At 45.5% G+C, this 27,239-nt stretch overlaps 1 protein-coding gene across 1 annotated transcript; it reads left to right on the top strand.

The window, feature by feature from the left end:
• Nucleotides 1-2,294: 2,294 nt before the first annotated feature.
• TMEM272 (transmembrane protein 272) lies at nt 2,295-25,174 on the top strand. Its single transcript, XM_086741947.1, has 5 exons — nt 2,295-2,634; nt 6,739-6,818; nt 14,326-14,385; nt 20,688-20,770; nt 24,750-25,174. The coding sequence occupies exons 2-5, from the start codon at nt 6,761-6,763 to the stop codon at nt 25,110-25,112; spliced, it is 564 nt and encodes a 187-aa protein (XP_086598073.1). The 5' UTR covers nt 2,295-2,634; nt 6,739-6,760; the 3' UTR covers nt 25,113-25,174.
• The last annotated feature ends 2,065 nt before the right edge of the window (nt 25,175-27,239 follow it).

Genomic DNA, 27,239 nt, shown 5'->3' with positions numbered 1-27,239 from the left:
TCCACTTGCTGATTTCGATTGAATTTGATAGAGTAATTGAAGACTCAGAGACACAAGCAAATGAGGCGAGAACACCTAGCCCATCACCCTGCCTTGGACAGGGGATACAGACCCAGGGAACATCTCCTGTAACTTTCCCAGGATTATCCCCCGACATCCAGGGCTGGAGGCTCACGTCCTCAGCCAGAGCTGGTACCTTGGTGTCTCATAATCTACTTTCCTGCAGAAACAACACAAATCTCATCCTGCTCTGCATGTGTTTTAGAACAATAGAATAGTCAGGGTTGGAAGGGACTTTTAAAGGCCATCTAGTCCAACCACCCTGCAAGGAACAGGGACATCTCCAACCAGATCAGGTTGCTCAGAGCCCCGTCCAACCTGGCCTTGAATGTTTCCAGGGATGGGGCATCCACCACCTCACTGGGCAACCTGTGCCAGTGTTCTACCACTCTCATTGTAAACAATTTTTTTCCTAATGTCTAATCTGAATCTACCTCCCTCTATTTTAAAACCATTACCTCTTGTCCTATCACAACAGGCCCTGCTGAACAGTCTCTCCCCATCTTTCTTGTAGGCCCCCTTAGGTACTGGAAGGCTGCTATAAGGTCTCCCCGGAGCCTCCTCTTCTCCAGGCTGAACAGCCCCAACTCTCTCAGCCTGTCCTCATAGGAAAGGTGCTCCAGCCTTCCTATCATCTTCGTGGCCTCCTCTGGACCCTCTCCAACTGGTCCATGTCCTTCTTATGTTGGGGGCTCCAGAGCTGGATGCAGTACTCCAGGTGAGGTCTCGCCAGAGCAGAGTAGAGGGGCAGAATCACCTTCCTTGATCTGCTGGCCATGCTCCTTTTGATGCAGCCCAGGATGTCATTGGTTTTCTGGGCTGCAAGCACTTATTGCTGGCTCATGTTGAGCTTCTCATCTATGAGCACACACCCAAGTCCTTCTCCTCAGGGCTGCCATCAATCCATTCTCCACCCAGCCTGTATTTGTGCCTGGCATTGCCCAATCCCATGTGCAGGATTTTGCACTTGGCCTGGTTGAACTTCATGAGGTTTAAAGTACAAAAAAGAGACTCTCCAAGTAACCCAAGGGAAAGCTGCAACACGAGCAGTTATGTCTTACTAGACTTGGTTAAAGTTACTCTCTCCATGGGTTCTCGAGCACATTTTGCCCTTTGTCTCTCTATTCCTTAGGCCTAAATAACATTATGATAAACTGTCTCTAGGATCTAGCATCACATCTTTCAGGATGTCACCTAGAGAGCCAAACCAGAAGAGCAAAGGCTTCGATTTCACTATGTTTTTACTTGTTAAAACCTTAGTTTGGGCAGAGCAGCTGTGGGGCGGGCAGCGCTGCGGGCCTGGTACAAGCTGCTCTGATGCCCGGTGTTACCTGTGCTGCGAATGGGAGCATCCAGAGGACGAAGCAGTGGGGAAGAGCTCAATATTTCACCTCTGTCGCTCTGCCAGGCTATGGAAAACAGGCAGTCACATAACTATGTGGTCAGTGCTTTTTCCAGCACACATGGCCATGCAGTAGGGGAAAGCATGGAGATTATAAAAACCAGCACATGCTTGTGGTTGTGCACATGCGTGTATGTATTTTGCTGACCCATCATCCTTTTCCTTCTCTTGTCTGACCCCACCGTGTATGCCCTTTTCTTAATGCAAGCCCTTTAGCACTGGGAATGATATTGGCTATGGACTGTGCAAACCTGACAGCTGAAGGCAGAATTGTTCCTCCTGACCCAGAGCAGGCTCTTTGTCAGCTCCCTGTCGGTGACTAACGCAGCAGGTAACCTTTTTTTCTTTCTTTGCAGGTTCTTTCTGAAGGGATTTGAAATACACGTGAATCTTTATTAATGCTGTCACTCCTCCCACAAAGGTGCTCTCCCTCTAACCCACTTTGTCTTGTACAGAAGGAAAATGCTTTCCAGAAAACGATGCCACACCTGTAATTAGACCTGAGGTACCAAATTGGCACCTGCGGATGGGAAGGCGACCTAGCAAGTAATCGTCTATGAAATAGTCCTCTGCCAGAATAGAAACTAGCCAACGCTTAATGTCATATACATGTCCATTTGCAAAGAGCTTTATCAACTGCATTGATAGGAAAGGGGGATAAAATGCACAAAGAAAGAAGGAAGTACTTACCATTCACTACTTCTTCCTGAATAAATGATTTTTTTTTTCTAAAATAAAAGTCTTCGTGAGGGAAATGTCTGTCTTTTTTTTTTTTTTTTTTCCCTCTGGTACAGCACAGATGTGTGGGGTCCTTTGCTTCCCCCTGCTGACATCCTGGAACGGCGCGGGGTGGGCTGTGGCTCCAGCCAACCGTGGGAGTGGGGAAAGTGATGAGGATGGGCTCTGCCGGCAAGCGCTCCCGCATCCCACAGCTCCCACCGTGCTGCTGCCGAGAGGTGTGTAAGCGGCCGCCCAGGAGGAATAAGAGCAACCGAGCACACCCCCTGCACCTCACCACCCGTGGGTAGCGTCTTGGGGAGCAGAGACACCTCTGGGGTCCCACTGAAGAGGAGTCTCCCACTCGACTTCCACTGAAGGTTGGATTTTGTGATTCCTCTGCCTGGTCTCCCACACGTGCAAGTGAACAGATTTGGCATCCACGGCACTCTCAGGTAAGATGGATTTGCTGGGAAGCGGACGATGTGTCGGGATCAAAGCTATTGTAGAGCTTTGTGATTTGTTAGGAAGATATTGGCTCTGAAAGAGGACTTTGCTCTGAATATTTTAGGGGAAAAAAAAAAAGAAGAAACCATTCCCTTTAGCAGACTTCAGAGAAGAGACCTTGCTCTGAAGGGGCTTGCTGGCCCATGTGCACCTATCGTGTCTCAGCAGGACCCCTCGGTGAGTGGGAACTGAGGTCTTAGGAAGCCCCAGTGACCCTGCCTGCTGTGTTCATCAGCACAGTGTGGGGCATCTGAAGCTGGGAGAGGGCAGAGCTCAGTTTGAAAAGACTGAACACTGTAGGACAGGCATAGAGGTGGCTCCTGTTTGGGCTGACATATGGTGGGGCCAGCGTGAAGGTGCCTTTAGGCTTCACCATGGGTGAGGGATGTGCCAGTTGTCAGTGCTCCTCTTCTTTTGACCATGTAACCTAAACATTTAGGGTGAGAATAATGACCAGAAAAATAGTTCAAAGCTAAAACTAGCTGAAATAACAAAGGAACCAGGATGGACTGTCTGTGCCACAGAGGCTTGTCACTGCTGCTTGTCAGGGACAATGAACTCCGTTACAACAGAAGGCAGCAGTGTGGGACACAGCGTGAGTGCCAGGTGGGTAACAGCCAGCACTCTGGGACAAACCTGGCCACCAGCCACCAGCTGAGAGGACCGTGAATGGGGAAGTGCTTGGCAAGCTGGGGGAGGCACGGGGATGCTGTGGCTCTGCTGTGGTTGGGTTGCAACCCGCCACCTAAAAAAGCAATTGTGCGGACAGGCTCCAACTACCCGCAAGGGGCTCAGAAACTTGTCCCCCCATTGCTGGCCCTTGGGAACAAAAAAGCATGTCCCTTCACCTCAAGGAAATGACCCCAGGGAAGGGGAGGAGGGCCAGAAGCTGGCTTTGGTCTTTAACTTTTTTCTCTAGTTATGTGGGAGTCTTCTGTTTTGCATGTGACTTTTCCCAACTCTCCAGCAAACCAGGAGCAGGCACTGTGCGGCAGGACATCTGCCCTGCCTTTGCATTCCACCAGTCTTCATGCTGCACCACTTGCAGTTGCCTGTGAGTTTCAGCGATCGTTCCCCAGTTTCAGCCAGGGAACAAAACCATTCCTCATCTGCCTGGCTGCTGAATTGCACTTTAGCCCCCTCATGCATTGGCTTACAGGAAAATATTCAACTTTAACACCCACAGCAGCTTCTGCAGAATCGCTGAGGGGCTGGCGGAAAGAGTCAACACCTATTTATCCAGCAAACATAATGGCTTCTCCGAGGGGTTTGTCAGTCCTATAGAAGTTAAAGCCAATGTCTGGGGAAGGGTTGAAAGCATCGCCGCGTGGTGGTGTGTGTTGTATCCTTATGTGATTGTTGTCTTCATCTCACCTGCTAAAACTGTAGGCACAGAGCTCTGATTCACAGTCATTTCTGGGCTCCATCACTAGATGGTGACATGTTCCCAGATATCGAGTCCTCCTTCAGGTTGCCTTTGCTTTTTTCCTTTCGTGTAAAATAACAGTAAATTTAGATAAAACATATGTTTTACCTTCTGCTTAAGGAAATACAGCATTCCCAGCCACATGCAATTCTGCTCAAGATAATTTGGTATTCAACCAATTTTCAATATAACATGGGTTTTGCTAACACAGTTTCTGTAAGAATTACTGCTATAAAAGTAAATCTAGTCATGAACATTTATATAAAGGCTAATATTACTGATCTCTGCACAATTTAGAACATATTTGTCAGCAGCTAACAGCATACTCAAAACCAATGCCTGTTTGTGCACTTCCTAGGAACAAATCTGCACTGAAAGTATTAAAGTTTAAAATGAATGTGTCATTTGGTTCTGGAAACCTCCAGTTTCCCTTCCTCCTTCCTTTTTTTCCCTGAGCATGCAACTGTGCTAATTTCCTTTCTTAAATATATTTGTCAATAATTGCAACCCAAAGGCATAGCATTTACTATTCGGAAGGAGGTTTGGTGGCTGGCACGGGGAGCACTCCTCAGAGGTCAGGCACTCGTATGTAATCTCCATTCAAGTCCATCGCTGAGCACTGATAGAGATATCCCCTGGGATTTGCAACGCTAATTACAGCAGTCACACCCACCGGTCAAATGAGGCTTGTGGCATAGCATGAAGATAAGGGCTGGAGGAGAGCCAAAAGTCCTGAGACACCTGATGTGATGATGCACACTAGAAACCTGGGTATGTACGCTCATGGCTGGCTGCTACACCCAGGTGTCTCCGCATGGGTTACTGACCCAGTGGGATGTTTAGAAAAGCCTGTCCCTGCTACGTGCTTGGCTGCTCGCCAACAGGTAAAGCCAGACCTGTAAAGCCTGCCTCTGTGACTCTGCCATTAGTGCCAGGAAACAGAAACCGCAACATCAATGTTCCAGGAGCAAACCCCATCCCATTCCCCACGGCACCAGAAGGTCCTGTGCTGCTGCAGGTCGTGGATCCCTGGGCTCGCAGGAGGCTCCCAGGAGGCAGCCAGCTCTGCTCAGCTGCGTCTGGTAGGGCTTGGCTTTGCTATGGAGGGGGTATGGCCACATATTGGCTGGGTGGTACAAATCTGTCTTCATCTTCAACACCTATCTGGGGCCCTGTGTTCCCTGGTAGGTTTTGGACCAGGCTGGGCTCTGCATTGCATGATGAGAAATCCCACCAAGGTGGGTTTCATGTCAGCTTAGAATGGAATGAAGCTAAAATATTGATCTTTAGAATCATAGAATTATAGAATAGTTAGGGTTGGAAGGGACTTCTAAAGGTCTAGTCCAACCCCCCTGCAAGGAGCAGGGACATCTCCAACCAGATCAGATTGCTCAGAGCCTCATCCAACCTGGCCTTGAATGTTTCCTGGGATGTGGCATCTACCACCTCTCTGGACAACCTGTTCCAGTGTTCTACCACCCTCATTGTAAAAAAAAATTTTCCTAATATATCATCTGAATCTACCTCCTTCTATTTTAAAACCTTTACCCCTTGTCCTATTGCAACAGGCCAAGGGAATCATTGGGAAATTTAAAGAGGATAATTTGAGGCATGTCAGAAACGCAGCTTCCCCCATCCCAGCCTCCTCGCACACACCTTCACCTATCACACCGCTGATGGTGGTGCTGTGACCTGTGGTGTCACCTGTGGTGACCCTGGCCAGAGGCTGAGGCTTGGAGCCTGTGTGCAGGTGTGTGTGTGTATGAGTATGTTAGCTTTCCACACTCCCATCAACACTGGATGCTACTTAACTGCCTGGTGCTGTCTGACGCCCAGGCCTTGGATGCCTCGCTGCTTGCTCATCTCTCACCCCACCTCATAAAAATTCTTCTTTACAAAGAGCTGCTTTCTAATCCAATTACTTTTTTATCAAAGGCATCTTGTTCTGAGCTCCCTGTGGTTTCCAGTTTTTATTCCATGTTCCTCTTCAGAATTCTCCTCAATCTTAGAACTATTTTCTTCCTCTTCTCTCCCCTGTTCTTTAATTAATTTCTGCTCACTAAATAATTTTTGCAGAGGTTTGTGTAGTGAACCTTACCCATTTCACTGAGTTTTCTCGTAACAGTTAGACACACTTTGTGCTGCCCCAATCTCAATTGAAGTCAAGATAGATTATTTTACAGTTTTCAGGGAGACAGCATTCATACTTCTCTCTCAGCTCTCCCGTGATCTCGAAGCTCTAGCATCACCAGCAGGCAAGCCCAAAGCTGCTGGAAGGCATACCTGAGTCTGTGTCATAGAATCTTAAGGTTGGAAGAGACCTCTAAGATAATCAAGTCCAACCGTTAACCTAACACCACCATGCCTACTAAACCATGTCCTGAAGTGCCACATCTGCATGTTCTTTGAACACCTCCAGGGATGGTGACTCCACTACTTCCTTGGGCAGCCTGTTTCGGTGCCTGAGCATGCCACATGGATGGCTGCCCTCTGGATTTGTGGATGCTTTGGGGTTTTTTTTGGGGGGTAGGGAAAGCCTGCTGAAGTGCGTGAGTGACTCTGAGCCAAGATATTTAGTTAGTTACTGGCATTTTTCCTAACCGTGTTCATTTCTGTACCCCCACAGACACCTCAAAGGGCGCTTCACTATGACTGCCGGCCTGGAGAAAGCCTGCCACCGGTGTATATCTAAAATTGCCAGCAACGGTAAGGCAATCTAGGTAGTAACTGCCTTCTGTACTTCAACAGCCCTGTAGCTAAGCCAGGTATATAAAGAATTCATTCTTTCCGAGGCAATTTTGGGCGCTGATGGAGCACGCAATAGTAACTGTATCCCAACAGTGGCTGCCTGACGCAGTGTTTGGATTATAGCAGACCCGTGTAAAATTTAAAAAAAAAAATACTAACACCACCAAGCACCTAAATACGGGCTACAGCAGACAGCCTAAGCAATATGACGTGTTCGTCTTCTCCTGTTTCAAGTGGTACCTTACACATAGTCCAGCACAGTTTCCCCACAGGGAAAACTACCTGGTAAAGAGCAGCGCAGCCAGCCTGGGCACAAACTCCCCCATAAGCAATTCCTGCAAAGCAAAACTGCTGCCAGCCTGCGCGCTGGCATGGGGACATGAGGTTGGGGACAGAGTATGGTCAGGAATAGCCCCCTCCTTTCACCCAGAGTTATCTGGGGCAAGGTTTTCTTCCCTCCGCTTGCCTGGTCCTTGGTACCACGGCCACTACCGGCACGGGCAGCCCTCACAAGCAGCCACTTGCTGTCAGTAGGAAGCATCAGTGATTGGAACAGAGGTCCCAGCACACAGCCAGGGCTCACTCAGGCTTTGAAGCAACTGGTTTGTCCCACACAGGGTGGAAGATGCGGATGGGTGTAATGAGCGGACGGGCTCCTGCTGAACAGGCTGGTTCCTGCTCTCCAAGGAGCAACCAGGCAGAAAGCTGACCGGGGCTGGGGGCTGTGCAACCTGTGTGGAGAGCCAGAGGAGAAGTACACTTAGGGAGTGGGATCTTGTGAGACCAGGGAAGCAGTGCCATTGGCAGGAGGTTAAGATCCTAGGGTTTCAAAGCAGCTTACTCCCACTGACTGCATCTCCTCTTCGCTTCAGGTTGCAAGTGCCTTCTGCTTTCACTTCTAGGCAGGAGCAATTTCTAACTTCACTCAAATATGAGAAGAAAACCCCTTGGCCACTTACCATAACTGACACTTCACACACACTAATTGCTGCGTTCGACAGTCTACGGCGGTTACTTTGGGGTCTTTTATATTCTGGCTTTTGGCTTCACTTGAAAGGCTCTCAAAGTTCAGAGCGAACTTTTATTAATGATTAAGCCACTTAACTCCTTGCTGCCTGACAATCCTTCAGAAAAAAACCAAACTTGTTCGTGCCCATCATTGCCCCAGGGAAAAGGAGGGCTGGGGAGCAATGAACACCGGGGGGTGCGGAGCATGCAGCGTTCTCATTACACCCTGACGAGCCCCTGGGAGTGGGACCGGGCTGGTGTGGGCTCCTTTGCACCCCACAGAAAGGACGTGCAGGGGGCATCTGGGCCCATTAGTGAATATTACAATAAAAAAAGGCACAAGTAGTATTTTCTCTGATTTTTGTTCCTACTGGTTACAAGTAAAATGTCACTGTTCCCTGTTGGTATTAAATTGCCACTGGGACTTTAATGATGGCAGAAAAAATAAAAGATCTTTCTGAATTTTTTTGAGAGAAAGGGATTAGTTCTGTTCTCATCTATGCTCTCTTATACCAGGAGCACCCTCTCAGCTACCCACAAAGTTACCCATGAGTAAGGTAACTCAGAAATACTGTTCCAGGGAACCCATTATCTTTAGGTTTTCATTACATTTAAGTTCAAAATCAGCTCAGCTTTAGCTATGGATCAGCTAGTGCATCCAAAATTGATATTCTGTTCATTAAAATGCAAACCCTCCTGAAGTGCAGTGACACTTTTTCTCATCATCCTGTGTATGTTTTTCAAAGATCATTTCAGCATAACCTCACATTTGTACCTGTGGTCTCCTGATATTTAAATTACTCCAAAGAGTCAACCTACCTGTGCAGCACCATTTAAATTCTATTCATTCTTGGTATAGCAATTTGTGTTCAGAACATTAGAGCAGTTTTTAATTAACTAAGCAAAAAAAAAAAAAAAAAAAAAAAAAAAGAAGGCTAATCCTCTAATGTGGGTCTATAGCAAAGCAAACTGGTGGCTCTTTATGTAATGCCTAAACTTGTTTTAAAAGTACTTCTGGAAATTAATCACAAGGGGCCAAATCCAGAACCTAGACCACGGCATAATTGTAGTTCAGTAGCCAGAGGTATGGCACAAAATTCAGACAAGCTGCTCTGCAATATTGCGTAACCCCCAAAGCACCTTCATCTACATCTACATCTACGTCTACATCTACATCCTCCCCATCTTGAGGGTTCCCAGATTATTGGCACCTCCTTATTCTACACCATTTCTGATGACAGCAGCATTGCTGGAACCTGGAACTTAAATTTTAGGTGGTGTGATGCTGGCACCAAAGTACTGGGATGATCTGTGTACCAAAGTACTGTTTCAAGCTTACACAACCATGTCTAAGCAAACAGCGAAGTTGTGCAGCAAACAGCTGGTGGCCCTAAGCTTGGATTTGGTCTGCCAGTCAGGTTTATCACATTTCCCTTGCCTCCTACAGTGCCTTTGCACTGGAACTGGAGATCTCCATGGGAATGGCTGTTCCTTACACTGAATCCTCCAGCTGCTGAGTATCTAGTTCGGCTAAGGGATTAAATCACCCCAGGGGTGGGATTCCTGCCGTCCATCCAAAGACACTATTGCATCAATATATCTCTTTGCTATCACTTAGCCTCATGAACAGAGCAATCTTTGTTTCTGCTCAAGCTCATCTCACGTCTCTACCTTCACAGCTCTTTGGATCATTCACAGGTCCTTTTTTCAGTGCTCAAATCTTGCTGTTATTTTCTCTTATTTGGTCATTGGCTAGCCAAGCTGAAGAGATTTAATTATTTTCCTTCTAAGTTAGTTCATTCAAGTCCTCTCTGCATATCCCAACTGATGTAGTGACATTCTCCTGTGACTCAAAAGTCCACAAGGACATACAATATCCACAGCTATCAAACCCATGGGCAGACTCGTCCTCGGTTTGTAAAATGTACGACCTTGCTGGACCTGGTTCCTCAGAGAAATCCACTGAGACTTCCTTTGCCACTGCAGCACACACACACTGCATCCTTTCTTTTCTCCAAGTCCCTATCAATACTGCAGGGGATGTTTTCAGATACTGTGAAGGAATAAAACATGGATGAAAATATCCACTACTCGTCTGTACTCCAGCCTTGTACATCGCCAGTGTCCATGCACACCGTGACATGGCTTGCTAAGCTAGTGAGCTACCATCTGCATTTGCCTCAGGGCATGATCAGTCCTGGGGCCAGGCCAACTGACCAAAATTTGCTCATGTTCGGATTGCTGAGAGTCAGCCCCCTTCAGAGCAGCATTCCCAAGTGGCATCCGAAGGGAGCACTGTGAGTTTACATGTGGAGTTTTGCTCCTGAGCTTGCTCATGCAATAAAATCCGGGAATAATTGCAGAATTTGTTTGGAAGCTGTAGCATCTCATTAAAAAAAAAAAAAAATTCCTTTTTTTTTTTTTTTTTTTTCCCAGGAACCTGACAGGCTATAGAACAAACAGCATTTGGAAGTGATGGTAATGTACACAACACTTCATTTATTGCTGTATTTATAATCAGCAATACCTACTGAGTAGGTTGCACTACAGCCATATTAGCACACTACCTAAGAAGAGTGGGTAGGCTGAGATTTATACTCATAAATCACTTCTGATTGTCCCATGAGGACTCTTCTAACCTGAAAAAAATAGAAACTTTTCTCTGTCTTCAAAGTAAACAGGAACAGCTTGAGCTGATTTGAAACTTCCAAGTGCTTGGAAAAATCATGGCAGCAAAATAAAGTCTGAGGAACTCACAGGTGAATTGGTGTCATGTCCAATAGTGCCTCCGTGCCAGAGGACAACTAATCTGCTGCATGCCCTGAGGCCAGGCACACAACTGGGGAGGGAGAACAAGGCAATAGTAGAGGGAAGGAAGAGCTGCAGTGCAGGGGCATAGCTATGGAAGATGTAATGGCGTCAAATAGAAGAGAGACCATGATGGACAGCCATGATGTTAATGGTGATATCAAATTTATTTCTGTGGGAAGACTCTGGCAGGAGTAACTCAGCTAAACACCGGATTTATGTCAGTTGACAGTCCTGCTGGGCAGGAGACATAAAACCTGCACCCATTGATCCATTTTTTTGTGCCCACAGATTTCAAGGAATGTGCAAGATTTACAGCCACTTGCTCTCCTCTTCCTCTGTTGTGATCCCAGACACAAGCTCTTCCTTTCACCCATTCTCTATCATGTTAGGACTCGCTTGCTAATGCCTCTCCAAGCAGGACTTTAGCAGTGCCCCAGCCTGCACTGTCCGGGCAGTACAGAGCAGGAGACTCTCCTGCCTGATGCCCCAACACCAGCTTCACCAAGCAGATGTCCTATACCCTTCTGAGCCATGCGCGGAAACACTTCCCTCACCCTGTTGTGTCTTTAGAGACTACCAGCCCTTTTTTGCTATTTTTTTCCAGAATTGGGTCCAAAGGCTTCTCTGAGCAGCCTGTGAGGTGATATCTGGGGGAACATTGGAACAGGTTGCCCAGAGAGGTGGTGGATGCCCCATTCCTGGAAACATTCATGGCCAGGTTGAACGGGGCTCTGAGCAACCTGATCTGGTTGGAGATGTCCCTGCTCCTTGCAGGGTGGTTGAACTAAATGGCCTTTAAAGGTCCCTTCCAACCCTAACTATTCTGTGATTTTATGATTCTATGATTCTATCACGGACTTTAAAATATCACAAGCCCCACAGGTGAAACTGCACAGATAGCAGCATCCTCTCTGCAGAGCTGTGCTACTCTGCGACAAATACCATTTTCTTGAGCAATTTGTCTTCGGACCAGAATGGGGCAGCACAACCCAGACAAATCCGGGCAGAGAGTGCATGCGTCTCGACTGAGCAGCATTTCTGTGAAAACCTCACACGTTTCGGGAAAAACAGTCTTCAGTGCTGCTAGTGGCATTCAGAGTGGCTGCGGAGCCCTGCCAGTTGTGTAGTCAATTGTTGAGAGTCTCACTTTGTTAAACACGGATCTGGAAGCCTTCCCAGACTATGCATCTGCCCCTCCAATTCGAGACCCAAGAGGCTGTAGCTGAATGGGGAGATAATGAGTAAATACATTCCCAGCAACTGCTTTGGGAGGGGAATTAATGACCCATTATCTTTTTCTCTTCAGCGGCGAGTGGTCCCTACCTCCCATTTCTTCTCTCCAAAATCAAGCTATTGGGTAGATAGATGCTGGACACAAGCAAACACAGACACCTGTGTGCCAGATGTGCAGCCCCACAAATATATGGGACCCTCTGAGCCTTTTACAGAGCTGACTGCAGGATCCCTCCCTGGGAGTCAGACAGACCACGCACCACACAATTAAGAAATTATGTGATCCCTCCTCCTACCAGGCTCCTGAGTACTTGCCCGTGCAGCAAGGGCAGAAACAGGCGGTGGCTATGAAAGCGCAGGCAGAGGGGTGACGCCACGCTGAGAGCTGCGCCGCGATGCCAGGACTTGTGGCAACACCAGGCAGTCGGTGCAAGTCCTGCACACCCAAACTGCACTCATTTGGACCCCAGACAAATGAGGTGCCCAGGCTGTGAGCACTATTTGCAGGTGATGCTCATGGGTGTGTTGGAAGCCCAACTCGGCTGCAATAACATCGCTTCCAAATATGAAAATGACAGTCTAGATGATATAACGGTGAGAGCCGAGCATGAAATGTGACATGTGCTGAAAAGGGAGGCTCTAGGCTGAGTTGTTCTAATGAGAGGCTGTCAGCGTTTGAAAGAGCTTAGTCAAGTGTAGGACACTATTCAAGCAGAGGAAATATTTCTGTACTGTGCAGCGTTCAAGAGATAGGAGAGCCAGAGAAAAAATGTGTGAGAGAGAGAGAGAGAGAGAGAGACTGGCCAACGGGGAGAGGAGGAGGGGGTGACACAAAGGAACAGAAATGCTTTCTTCAGCTCAAAATATCTTCAGTCTCTACCAATTCACAGAGATAACAAACATGCTACTTCTGAGAAAGAAAGATGTCTCTCAAGAGCTGAAGTGTTAAGATCCTCGTTCTCTGCTGAGAAAACCCGAGCGGCGTGTGGGGGATGGTGTGTTCCCATGAAAAGTGTCTGCGAGTCAGAAAGCCTGGTGGATCTGTCCTGAATTTTGATGCCGCTCCTACGTCCTCTGTCTCAGTTTCTCTTTCTGTAAAATGGAGGCAGCAATGTTTCACTTTTTCTCTAAGGCACCCTGAGGGTGATGTTTTGGCAGTGCTGCAGAGTAGCCCAGAGTGGCACTGTGCGCAGGGTGCTGGCAGCGTCCCCGCTCCGGCGTGGCGAGGAGGATGCCATTCGCCTTGCAGAGGCTGCAGCTCTCTGGCATGGGGAACCGCGTGACATGGTTTGCTTGGGGAAGGACTGGTCCCAAACCAACCCCAAAGGCTTGTTCCAAGATCTTTTTTTCATAAGCTTCCAAGGACACATCCTACTCCTTTTCTTATCCATGGCCTTCTCAGCGCCTCTGCGATCTATGCCTACCTCCACTTACCGCCCTTTTGCCTCCTTAGGCATCTACTTGCAGATTGAGCCATTTGCAGAAGTGCTCTGCAGAGATGCTTGCCACAGAACATCCTCATTATGTTTTTACCCTCATTTTGCAGGGCAGCATTTCGCTTTCATATTGCCAGGTGTTCATGATTAGGCACAGAGGTGACAGCTCCTGTAAGACAGGCTGCTCACACTGCTCTTGATGCTACTGTTTCTCACTTTCTGCAGAGGTAAGCATTCATCCTCTGCAGCATCAGGCTGTGCAGGGAAAATACCAAGGCTCACACCAGCAGCTCTCTGGGGAGTAACTAAGCACCTCAGATCCGCTCATCTGTGGGAACAGGCTATGTGCATCCCCAAGAGCATCCTTTCATGCAGCTTAAGCCGATCTATCCTGCAAATCCCATTCCTTGCAGCGCTGCTGCTGCATTTGTGTTCGTGAGCTGAGCTGGACTAGGGAGTTAGGCCAGCCAGAAACTGTTCACATCTGCAATAAAGACAGTTTATTTAGCTATCAGTGAAAACGGAGTGGAACAGCATTAAAGCTGCTATTTGCTTAGCAAACAGATACGGCTCATCAGTTGCCATGGATTAGCTGATGCAAAGTTACTTGTTACTGCGCAGTCACCTGGCAGTGCCTCTGAAGCGGATGCAGTGGCTAAGTCCTTGCCCTTGCAAGAAGACAGCTAGAAGTAGTAGCGACAAAAGCAGTCTGGGTCTCTCATTACTTTTCAACTGATCCAAAGACTAACAATGTGAGAGTTAAAAAATGGAAGCTTGAGCTCTGGGATAAACCACTTGCTGGTCACATCACCTCAAACGCTGCACCATAAACACGACATTCCCACCCTATCGAGTGCTCTGCATTTCTTGCTACACAACTTTATGGATATAGAGCATCTGTAAAGCACTGGGTGGAACTGTAGGTCTCTCAACTTCAACAAGCCTCAATAACATTGCCTTTCTTTTCTTATTCACAGCATGCTTTATATTTGGGCTCCTCGCTTTCCTTGCCTTACCACTGTCCATGACTTTTACAGGTAAGTTGGCTACCAAAGCAATTTAAAACTATGAACTTCCCGGCACTGTATGGCAGGGTAACACATTTGGTAGGAGAAAGGAGTTGGAAAACATAAAGTTTCCAACTGTTAAACCTGTGTGTTGGTATTTTATCTTCAGACAGAATCCCAGTCCACACTGGATGGTGTGGAGGAAGCAGTGCTTGAATTCTGACCCTATTTGTCTAAAATACCCCTCCACTGTGTCTCATCTCAATAAAGGGCAGGAGTGAGGGTACTTGGAGACCTCACTGATACATTTTTGTGCCTCACAAGATTTGGGTTTCTTTAAATTTAACCATAACTCTGACATTTCTGGTTGTGCATTCCTTATTTTGGGTGCACTTCCCATTATTTCTTTTTACCATGAAGATGCTGGCACATTCTGAGTCTCAGTCCGATTTTAACTCACTTTTTTCACTCATGGATTTACTTCAGCTTAGTTACCGCTTAGGCTACCAGCACCTGGCAAAGGGCTGTGGGTGTTTTGGCTCTGTGTGCAGGAGAAAGCTAAAAATCTGACACATGAGAAGATTTCATTAATCAGGATCCCTCTGTATTAACTGCACTGCAAAAATCTTACAAGCGCAGGGCTGGAAGGGAAGAAGAGCTCATCTAGGCTGTTATTTCTCCACCTTTTTGAAAGTGAGACCTGATTTTTAGCTGATCTCTCTCGGTATAACCCCCCAAAGGCTAGACTTGCGAGTCGCATTTCAAGATCAAATATTTAAGAAAGGAAAGGAAAATCCTTTGAGCTGCAGAATTTTATAAATTTTAAACTGTATAAGGCTCTTGTCTTTCTTAAGCATCACCTTTTCCTTACCAGTAACATAGATTTATTTTAAAAAATATTTTACAAGAATATTTTCTAACACTCCATTGCTCCCACTGGGCCTTTCACATCCTCCACAGGGGTTGCGACCCCCACTTGAGAAACATTGGTAGAGACACCGGCCCACCTCTGCTTTCAGACAGGCTCGCATGCTCACGGTATCCCTGACAGATGTCTGACTTGCCCTTGCTCAAGGAAATTCCACAGCTTCCCAAGGAGCCTATTTCAGCATTTTTATTGCTCTCGCAGACAAAATATTTTTCCCCATATCCAACCTAAACCTTCCCCGTGGCAAATTAAACAGATTACAACCTGTCCTACCCACCGTGGTCACAAAAATAGATTGGTCACTGTTCTACTCAAGAGAACCTTTGAACTGTTTGAAGGCTGCTATTATAACCCCACTGCATCTCCTTTTTTTTTTTTTTTTGCCAGAGATCTCAAAACCCTACTTCTTTCAACTTGACCTCATAGGCCACTGTTTCTATAGCTTTTTAGAAAATTTTTGCCTCCCTCCTTTGGCCTCTGGCCAATGTAACTATTTTATTTTCCCCTAAAAAAAAAAAAAAAAAAAAAGACAGACCACAGGACTCCAGCTGAGACCTGAGGAATGAGCAGTGCAGAATAATTAGCTCCCCTCTTTAACATGCAGGATTCCTGTAAACACACCCCAGAATGAAAGATGCAACCTGATCTAGTTGGGGATGTCCCTGCTCCTTGCAGGGGGGTTGGACTAGATGACCTTTGAAGGTCCCTTCCAACCCTAACCGTTCTATGATTCTATGATTCTATGATGCTCTCTCTGCACCAACTCACTGGATCCAATTTAGTTTATGGTGCATTGTAAGCCCAGATGGCTTTTGGCAGTGCTGCTCCCTATCAGACATTTCTCATTTTTTATTGACACTGAAGTTTTCTCTCCTATACACAGCATTCAGCTTTATCGGTAGATTTTGGATGCCATTTTCCAGCGTATCCAGATCACTTTGAATTTTAGGTTTTGTCCTCAAGAGCCCTTAGATTCATTCCAGATGGGTGTCCTTAAGAGTTGTTCACCTTCTGCCTCATTATTCATGAGAGATGGCACAAATGAACTCTACGCACAGATGCTGTGGGCAAGATTCATCCCACCTAGATGTGGACTGTACACACCTGTAACCAAGCTAAGTGCCACATGTTGCCCTTGGAGCCAGTTAAGAGAAATGGGCATTTCTGAACACTGAAGTCCCAAAAATCCCTTTTAGGTGTCTGTCTTAGAATGAGATTACTTCTAAGGGAGTCAGGACACCTGGCCTGCTGGCATCTGCAGTTGGCCAAACCCACAAGAACCTTGCTCAGCTAAAGGTCGGTGCTACTTCCTTTATCTGTGGCCTTCTGAGTACCAGTGATGACTGTGGTAGGATTCTGATTAGGCCATCCTAATTAGGAATTAGGGAGTTCTAGTGAGGGATTAAGGAGCAATTAGGAACTAGGGAGATGGACTGAACTATTACAATTAGGCTCTTATGCTTATCCATGACTTAAAATTGCTATTTATCCCATAAGAGGATTTTAGCTTTAGCTCTTCCCCAGGCTAAATATGCCCGAGCTGCGGAACAGGGGTAGGAAGGTATAATTCAAAATGTGGTACAGCTTGCATGTGTATTGACAGCCAGCCTTCTGGAAATGAATCCAGGGCCAAAATACGACCACCTATAAATATAATTTCCTAGAAATATTTCATAAGATCTTTAAGACCAGTAAGAAGTGGAAAGTGTATGGCAAGGTATTAGCCTGGAACTCTGGGTATCTCCTGCATCAGATATAGAGCCCTTTTTTTTTTCACAGCTTACTGAAATTAAGAGATAATGTCACTGTACCATAGTGTTGTCAGAGGATATTGGTTTCCTGCAGCTCCATATCTGCAAAGGCATTTTTAGGAAAATGAAATGTCAAGGAAAATGAAGATATTTATTATCCAAGAAAAAGCCTCTGATTTTCTGATAACATTCTGTTACCATAATCTCGGAGAGTAACTTGCTGATGTGCCTCCAGTCATTTTGGCTCTTCCTCTCTGCAGAAGAAAACTAAGATATTTTCAAATGTTAACAAATAAATTAAAATAACTTCTGTTAAAACTCAGAGATTAACAACTGGTAGCCCCAGTAATAATTACACAGTAACTTTATACACTTTTAAAATTTGATAGTACTGTAAATCACAGCATAAGTCAAGATACAGGAAGAGGACTCAGCAAATTTTCCAATCCAAGCTCCAGACTTGTGACATAATTTAAGCTACTGATTGTCTAGCAGCTTTCTAACTTTTACTGGTAGAGATGATCCCTTTTTTTCACTCAAAAAAATAAAGAAATTTATGGAAGGACCTCATAGGCTTTTTCTGAGATTTTGTTTGTTTGTTTCTGGGACAGCGCAGGATTGCTCCCAATAACATTCTTGTACGTTGTCCAGACTACCTTTATACACAGTGCTCCCCAGAGGTAGCTAAATCACATTTGAAAGCTGATGACATTGTTTTCTCGATAGGCAGTCTAATTTTTCCCCTGTTCAGATTTAACCCAGTACTACTCCTCATGCTCATATCTACACCAAATAACTCCTCAACTCTTAAGTGCTCCCAAAAGTTATCTGAAGTCTATTCTTATACTCTCTACCTTTACATGGGAGCCAGTCTTGTTCTTTAATGGTTGTTGTTATCTCATGAATAATTGTGAGCCACAGGGACAGTTTGTTAGTAGTCACCTATCATGGGCCATCTTGAAACACTTCCCAAACTGATGACCTTAGGGAAGCAGGCATTGCTCATATCTTGATCACTGACAAGTGCCCTTTCCACTTGGCTGGACTTTGTGTCCTCAATCCCACTGCAGTGTTGTTCAGTGGTAGTCAAGAGGTAAAATGTGCACGTACCTCTGATTCCCCAAGCCTCCCATCTCTTTTTTTCCCTTTGGACACCATGCAAGCTGTAGGACATCCTTGCTGTGTCTGATCTTGCAAAAGTTTCTGGTTTATTCATTTGAACACATGCGCTGGTCCGTGTCATGGTCAGGTTCAATTGCTCTTCACTCTAAACCACAGATTGCTCTGGCTTGCAGAGAGCAGAATGTTGACCCTTCATGGTCCATACATCCCATCATTAACGGTCAAAGGAGAACACAGCTGGCGCTCATGGGAAAGAAGCGCTAGTACTGATGCTGTTCTACTTGTTTCGGTGTTCCCAAACATATCAGGCATGTGCCATGTGTGAATTGATTGGCACATGACATGTGTGCCTAGATTTCACTGCAACAATGCCCATCTGTCCAACAGTAGGTCCATATTTCCTATTCACCCACAGTGCTGTATTTTTTAAGTTACTACTGTATTACCCTCTTTCAGGTCCTCTTCTACTGTCATATCTGCCTGCAATATTCTTCCAAAAACTACAGAGTACCATTGCCTGTCATTCAAATCCCTCCCAAGACTGATGCTGTCATGTTACATATATGAAAGGACTCCATAATAGATTTGTCAGGGAAACAGAATCCTAGCTCCATGAAAAAAAAAATTGGCATGTTTTCTTGATTCTTTTTTTTTTCCATGGCCTCAAATCAAAATTTCAGTAATACAGTGAAAATAGCAATCACCTAGGTTCCTAAATTGAAATATAGTCCCTGAAATCCCTGGCCAGCTGCTTTTGTGGTAGGCTATTACAGGGCCAAGGACTCTGGAAACCCTGGCAGCTGCTTTCTGAAAATGATGTAATTCTTGACAATTTCCCTGCTGCCCACCCCTGTAAAGCTGGAGGTCTGAGCAGGTCTTAGTGTTAAACAGTGGCAAAAACTGACAAAAAATTACACTCTTGCAGTAGGGGACAAAAAGGGAGAGAGTCCAAATCCATCTATGTCCAGCCCTTTTCAATTACGAGAAGCCTGGTAACAAATACTTGGTGTAGAAGAGTCCACTGGACCCCATAGCCCTTACACACAGCAGAATACATAACACTGCCCAGCATCCTATGACTGATATAAGATCTACAGCAAACAACCGCAATCTAGAACACCTGTATTATGCCATGCAAGGAATGCAGGAGAGGATCAGGACACCAGCAATGCTCTGGACCAGCAATAGCATTGGATTTCGTGGGCAAATTGACAAGCCAAAGAGAATTACAGCTACAGAAGAAGGTAGAAAAAAAACCTCACTGGTACTTCTTTCCTGATCCCTCCTGCTCAGTGCAGTTCTGAACATGGAGGCAAGATGTTCCACCTGGGAGATGTTTAGCACTAAGATCAGCACTTTGCTTTCAGCATCCTGCACCTAGATAACCCCAATTATTCTGAGAAAAGTCAAAATGTCTCCTTGAAAATTACTTATACAACAAGAAGAAAACAGAAAATCCTTTCTGTCCTCTGCAACTGATCAGTAGAAGCCCTGAAACATGGGATCAATGAAACTATAGTGTAATGAACAGTTTAAAGTTGACTAAAGATGCCACTGGGTAGGAGAGGTGGGCCGGGGAAACATCTCAGGTAACTTTAGATATCTACAGCTGGCTGTCTAGATTCCTTGTACAGCCATCGAGAAAAAGAGGCACTTTCAGGCCCAACTCATTTGACCTATTTTAAATGCTTATCTTAGGATGAGATGAATTGAATTTTACAAGTGTCTATTTCTCCCTATTGACTATAAAGAGAGCCTAGAAAAGTGGTTCAGATATGGATGCCTGCATTGCAGACATCTATATTTGGACAGATGAGTCTCACTGCCACAGACCTGTATCACAAGCTTCAGCATCTCCTGCCAGAAACATCCTTATACTGCTATACACTCCAGTCCTTAAAACTTACCCAGCTTTCTCTTTCTAGCAGTAGATTTGAGAGCTACCAGGATCCCCAGCTCCATAACAACCAATGCTTTTAGCCTCCGGCAACCCAAACAGCCTGGAAACTTGAGCTTCTGTGGTTCCCTACCAGCTGCCTGGGAAGCGAAAATGGTTCCAGGTGTTCTCACAGGCACTGGCTCCCAAACTTTGAGGCATCTGACTCAGGAACATGCCACGCTCACAGGTGCCAATAAGCAGGGAAGGCCTGAGAGAAGCTTATCAGAATTCCTTCTTTTCACAAACAGTTTTGATTTTCAATGAATTTTCTATTGCTGATGAAAATTTCCTGTCCAGCTCTGCCAATTGTTCATTTAACAAAGATGCAGTGGCTGAAGCTAATGACCTGTGTACGTGGCTCAGATTACTAATGTCAGAGCAACAGTAATGCTGCTCATGGCTTGTTCATGGCCCTCACTTCTGTGCTTGGAGATGCAAACCCCCTTAAATTCAGCCCTCATTTCAATAGATGCTGGATACAAGTCTTGGGTCTAAGCACTACACTTCACTTACATCATCTTTAGCTTTCACTGTACAGCTTGTTGCACTATCTGATCACTTGAGATAACAAACATTAATTTTTGCTGTTCAGGAATGAAGTTTTTGGAAGATTGCCCAGTTCAGCCACTAATTCCATTATATCTGTTGGTGGGTGGCGTGATTGGCAGCTTAAAGGTAATGTGCTTTCTATGTGTGAAAAATATTTTGTGTGACTAGACTTGGACTTGCTAGTTAAGACATAACAATGGCTCCAGACAGCTATGTGCATGCAGTACTGAAGAGAGCTATCTGGATTGAACTGTGCTTGTTCCAGCACCTAAAGCACCTGTCAGTCAGGTGAGACTCTAATGAGTTCAGCATTCGGCACTGTCCCACACATCTTGGCGTGACATTCTCCTACATCCCTGCATCTATGCTACCATCCCTACTGAGGGAAATGACTACATAACACGGATGCCTATGGTAAATGGGCTCCTATTCCCCCAAGCAGTCCTCCAAGCCTGTTAGACTTTTCTCCTTTGTTTTCAGACACACAGGCTGGACAAAAAGTGAACTTACTCTCCTAGCTTTGGGAACACTATAAAAGTACAGGTATGTCCTGGTTTTATTTAGTGAGGGAGGGCTATGGTGGCCTCACAGCAGGGCTTACTAACCTAGGCAGAGTTGTTTTCTAACAACGGCTACCGCTCTTCTAGTGGACTGTGCTCATTTATATCTTTGCTTGACAAGTAGAGACACCCTCATATCCATGTTACACCCTGCTCACTACAAAGCCATAACTGCGTTGACTCTAGGGTAAAGGATTGCCCCGTTCTGACAGTCCCTTTGCAGACCGTGTTAGCTGGCTGCTAGCAGGTGCTGAGAGGCTTGTCACAATAGACTGCAGAGCTAGTTCCAGGCTTCTCAGCAGGATTAAGCAAAACTGCTTTTTGCTGTCCCAACGATGTTCCTGCCAAAGGAAGGAAAAGGGGCAGAGCTGAAGGAAAAGCTTTGGAAAGGCACCGCTGGGGCATGAAGGGCTAAGGACAGCCAAGTGCTGCTGCTGGAGGGAACGCCTGTACTGGTAGCATCATCTGTCCCGCATAGCTAACGGGGGCTGCAGCAACCTGGCACCCAGCCTGCCTTCCCAGGAGCCCAGCTCCGGCAGAGCAGACAGGGCAGACCTGATGGCCTGTGGCCTAATGCTTCAGCACAAGCAACCTGTCCCTTGAAAGGGAACATGCCAGTCTCTGACTTGACAGCACTGCATACTGCAGCCAGCAGACAGGAGCTAGCTACGTTCCCCTTTGATAATGTTTCTAGCCCCTTTTCTTTGCCAGGATCGAAAGAAGGGGGAAAGAATATTCCTCTGGAGGTCACTGCATCCTCTGCACTCTTTCACAGTGGTAACCAAACTGCAGTACATCACTGGATATGAATCATCCCTCCGAAGACCTTTGGTCAGTAAATAAGTACATGGAGAAAAAAAGAAAGTGCTTAAGCTTGTTATAAGGAATTTGCTATGCTATGAGTTCTGCTGGCAAATGCTTAGTCATTCGATCACACCAGCGGACTTATCTGTAATTAAAGGTTCATTTAGTAATAGTTTAGAAAAGATTAGAGCAGAACTGAAAAAAAAAAATTCATGCTAAAGAACTGAAGCCTTCATCAAAAATGTTGACTGTTTCTTAGCTATTTCTGGTTTAAAGTCAGTTTTTCTCACCCTAAATAAGATGATAAGTCAGTTAATATTCCTGTTGACTTCAAATAACATCTGGAATTTGGCTTCAGTTAACAGTAGGACTGCATATTTTTGCAGTTTGGCAATACATACGGTCAGAATTTGATTGGCCTAACTGATGTGTTATCTCGTGGTGCTTGATCTGTAGTCAAATTCCTCTTGTCCCAACTCTGCCCTCTGTTACGTTCATCAGACTGCACCAACTTCGATGGCAGCAGTGCCTGAGCAGTACATATGCTCGACTTCTGAGAGTTAAAAAGTCAGAGAATGGGTATAGGATGAAGTCTGAATGAACGCTGTCCTGTGTTGGACTTCATTTAATGGCAAGTAATTCTGGCCCAGATCTGTACAGATCTGCAGGCTCCTCATCCATTTCTTCAGCACCTGTGGTCTTTTAAAAGGCAATGGTAACCTACAGATGTTCACCAAGGCAACTGAACCATTCTACAGTGTCCAGAGAGGCCTGCTGAATTCATGTCATGCTGCTCCATAAATGTATATTCAGCAGTTATTAACAATGTGAGCAACAGTCAGAATTTGTTTCAATCATAGCTTGGCACGGCAATGTCCATAAGAATTAAATGTTCCTTCCATGAGCTGGTTAGATGCAGTTGAGATCCATAAATATACCTGGGAGGTTTCCCTAACTTCCTCAAAACCGATGCTCCCATTTTTTAATCCCATTCCCATTGCTGAGTTTGGTAAAGCTTGAGTGCAGGCAGCTGCCCATGTGGTGAGCTCACCTCAAAGCTAATGAGCTGCATAGGGCTTCAGGTCAGGCCACAGGTCTCCATGTGGAAACCTCACACACTGGCCAGGTAGCTTCTCTCTCCTGTGTATCATGAGCCTGCCTAAAATAAATGTTCATCTGAGAAAAAGAAGATGCTTTGCTGGTTTGAACAAACCTACCAGTTTGAGTGCTCAACTGGATCTGAGATATCCAGTACAAACATATTTTTTTTTTTTTTTTGCCTATGTTGGTGCTGAGACCTTAATCTCTGTTTCTCACAAACTGGTGCCAACATCTGGCCTAGGAAAACAGCTGGTTTTGTGAACAACTATTTAATCAATTATACAAAATTGAACAGTATTACAGTGAAGAGCAAGAGAATCCTCTTCACAGGATGTCCTGGATCCTCTTGCTAAGCCTTGTCTCTAGAAAATGGGGCACATGGACTAAAATCTGAACCAGGCAGGATGTATACTCAAATGTGTTTTCCTTAGCCAGTATTCTCACCATTAATCACCAACTAATGGAGAAGGGAGAATGTAAAATGAGAGGTGCCCTTCTCTTTCATTTCAAGCAGAAAAATGAGCACAGAATAAAACTCTGGGAAAGAGAACATGGCAGCATGGCCCTCCCCACAGCCTCCCCACCTACATCTTTTACCTTTCCCTGTGAATTTTGTTCCTGGTTGGCCGAGGCAGCTTCCTCCTCAGTTGGTTTCTTAGAGTTCCTTTTCCAAGGACACAAGTCCCTGCAGGCAGACTCACACAAGAACCTGAGTACCTAAAAAGTGGCTGAGGTTTCCACAAGGAGGACAGCTAAGTGGTTGTGATTACAACCTCCAGTGTCTTGAAGACTGGGCCACATGCTTCAGGTGTAGCAAGGTAAGACAAGCTTTACAATGTTTGGCCCAAATCTTTGCTGGGCCCTGTACATACCTCTCCTATAAATCTACCAAAATTAAGCAAGTCATGTAGAGGATTGAAATTTGAAAGCTTCTCTCCACGCTGCAGTCAACCTACCCACATACTCTGTATTGCCATGACTAAACTAGAAATCTTCTAAACATTGTTGATGAGTCCTATTGCATTTCCCTGTAGACCAGACCTTCATAACCTCACGGTATCATGATATTCCATCTATGTCTCTGCTGGTTTTGACTGAAAGTAGGAATGGAGCAATCTGAGAAAATTACACTAATTGAAGAAACCTTGACAGAATTGTCCCAAATATCTGAAGCAATTTATTTGGGGTTTAAGTCGATGTCTAGATCCTTCATAATTTTATTTAAGCTGATTCACCTCTATAGCCACGGAAAATAGAGTTAGAAGAGACAAATCCACCCACTACAAGGCAGGAACTATTCTACTTAAGTCATTTAGCAGTTACTCTAATCTGTTCTTAAAAGTCTCCAGCGTGGGAGCTGCTGCCATCTCCCTACACAATCTGTTCTCATGCCTTTCCATCCTTACCATTGGCAAGTTTTTTCCAGTGTCTGGCCTAAATCTCCCTGGTGAATAAACTGTAGGGGAAAAAAATACATTATTTTTCAGCAGGATCTGCTTCATTTGTGGCTCCTCAGCTTTCTCTGACATGATTTTCCCACACCCAATTTTAATTTGGCCCAAAGGCTGGCAGTGGCCAGAAAGTGTTCAGACTTTCCACAGTAAATTTACTCATTCTCTTTTCTCCCGGAATGCCTCCAGGTGACTCTCCTGCTGTACGACTCAACCAGGATGAGGCAGCTGCTTTCCAAGTCTGTTGTGATTGATGATGATGACGACGACGAATATCCCTGGAGGCAGAATGCCCACAAGTACTACATCCATCTAACCCTCAGCCTTTTCCTCTTTCTCTGGTTCATTCTTGGGAACTACTGGGTTTTTTCCGTGTACCTGCCAAATTTCATCCCACCTTTCCATCAGCCTCAGGATTACTGTGACAAAACTCTGTACATTTTTGCTGTTGGTGTTCTCATTATCAGCCATACTGTTCTCTTTCTCCTTATCTTTTGTAGCTGCTGCATATATTGTTTTTCCAGGCAAAGATACTCTTCTGAGGAAGACTAAATGCCACATAAATAAAGCTCCAGATGTCTGGGAAAGAGTGTACAACAAAGAACAGGCAATAACTCACCCTTGTGTACTTCTTTGTTGTACTATATATATGTATGATAGCAGTCAACTGCAGGAAGAAATTGTAAAATACAGTGCCATCTGGAAATAGCTAAGCTGGAATACGGCATAGTCAATGTAAAATTGCTGCTACAGATGCCAGGGTGCACCCTTGCTAACTTCTACATCCCTTTTTTAACTCTTGAATATTCTATCTGCAGTAACCTCTTGCAGATGGCAAACTCCTCTAAAACCAGATGCCCTTATGTTGTTTCAGCATGGTACATCTTTGCCTATAAAAGTAGCCATGTTGTCCTGGTAACTGGGATCTGAACATCTCTGTAGCTTTGCTGAGGTATGTTACTGTCCCTGCATTACAGATGAGGGATCTGAGACAAAGAGATACAGGGCTGTATTCAGACCACCTTGCATGGCACATGGACTTGGACAGCAACTTAGATGCTCACTAGAGAGCTATTCAGGCCACTGTTAGATCAGAGAATAGAATCATATAATATTTTGGGTTGGAAGGGACCTTTAAAGGTCATCTAGTCCAACCCCCCTGCAAGAAGAAGGGACATCTTCAGCTAGATCAGGCTGCTCAGAGCCCCATCCAACCTGGCCCTGAACAATCTGGCTATGATAGCAATATGAGCATGTGAAAAAGGCAGCCTGAATATGGCCCCCAGGTCTCTTCTGAACTTGGATTAGACAGCATCTATATCTAACTTCGGTGCTAAACTAGATAGTCTGAATATATCCATATGGATATGGATGGATCAAGAGCAGCCCTGAGGAGAAGGACTTGGGAGTGCTGGTGGACAAGAAGCTCAACATGAGCTGGCAATGCACCCTTGCAGCCCAGAAGGCCAACCGCATCCTGGGCTGCATCAAGAGGAGCATGGCCAGCAGGTCAAGGGAGGTGATTCTGCCCCTCTACTCTGCCCTGGTGAGACCCCACCTCGAGTACTGTGTCCAGTTTTGGAGCCCCCAACACAAGAAGGACATGGACCAGTTGGAGAAGGTCCAGAGGAGGGCCACGAAGATGATCAGAGGGCTGGAGCACCTCTCCTATGAGGACAGGCTGAGAGAGTTGGGGCTGTTCAGCCTGGAGAAGAGGAGGCTCCAGGGAGACCTTATAGTGGTCTTCCAATACCTCAAGGGGGCCTACAAGAAAGATGGGGAGAGGCTGTTCAGTAGGGCCTGTTGTGATAGGATGAGGGGTAATGGTTTTAAGAGGGAGGTAGATTTAGATTGGATATTAGGAAAAAAAAATGTTTTACAATGCAAGTTGTAGAACGCTGGAACAGGTTGCCCAGAGAGGTGGTGGAGTCCCCATCCCTGGAAACGTTCAAGGCCAGGCTGGATGAGGCTCTGAGCAACCTGATCTAGTCGGGGATGTCCCTGCTTCTTGCGGGGGGGTTGGACTAGATGACCTTTGAAGGTCCCTTCCAACCCTTACCATTCTATGATTCCATGATTCTATATACATTCAACACTACCAAGGCCACTTTGCAAGTCTTTGGCAGAACAAGGAACTGAGCTACTGAGTATCAGATCAGCGCTTTAACCAGGGCTCAACATTCCCCAATCTGGGGTGACTCCTCTTCTCCACTTTTTGTATAGCAGTAAGTTGTCAGTACCACACCAACACAAAGATGGTTGTCAAACCATTGTGATCAAATTCACAGAAAAACTGATGATGTTATGTTGGTATTTTAAATACAGAACATGATAATAAGACACGGGCAGGGATGTGCGAATTTCAGGTGGATGTGTTCACTACAGCAGTTCCCTGTTTGTGGTGTGAGTGTACGTCTCATTCGTTCACCTTGGCGCCGTACATATGGAAATCTAGACTTAATGGACAGATGCAATGCAAACAGCTTTTAAGTTAACAGCAGTGTCAGCTTTAAAAGCAACCAGCATGCATAGAGACAATTGTTTTGTGACACATAATGGAACAAGCCTGTAACTGGTCCTGGCAGACTGTTTTTTCATGTGTTGATGAATGCAGTGTAAAAGTGCTCTTTCTGCTTTTGCTTTTATGCACTTATGTTAATACGATCAAAACAGAGGGGC

The sequence above is a fragment of the Chlamydotis macqueenii genome, chromosome 1, assembly GCF_036417535.1.
Source record: "Chlamydotis macqueenii isolate bChlMac1 chromosome 1, bChlMac1.mat, whole genome shotgun sequence".
Classification (NCBI taxonomy): domain Eukaryota; kingdom Metazoa; phylum Chordata; class Aves; order Otidiformes; family Otididae; genus Chlamydotis; species Chlamydotis macqueenii.
The sequence above is the reverse complement of the archived record's forward strand: the minus strand, read 5'-3'. Positions and strand labels throughout refer to the sequence as shown.

Excerpts from the sequence above, each read along its gene's own strand:
- TMEM272 (XM_086741947.1), top strand. The coding sequence starts at position 6,761 with ATGACTGCCGGCCTGGAGAAAGCCTGCCACCGGTGTATATCTAAAATT. Across the intron at positions 6,819-14,325 it reads ATCTAAAATTGCCAGCAACG|CATGCTTTATATTTGGGCTC; the intron begins GTAAGGCAATCT and ends TCTTATTCACAG. Across the intron at positions 20,771-24,749 it reads GCGTGATTGGCAGCTTAAAG|GTGACTCTCCTGCTGTACGA; the intron begins GTAATGTGCTTT and ends GAATGCCTCCAG.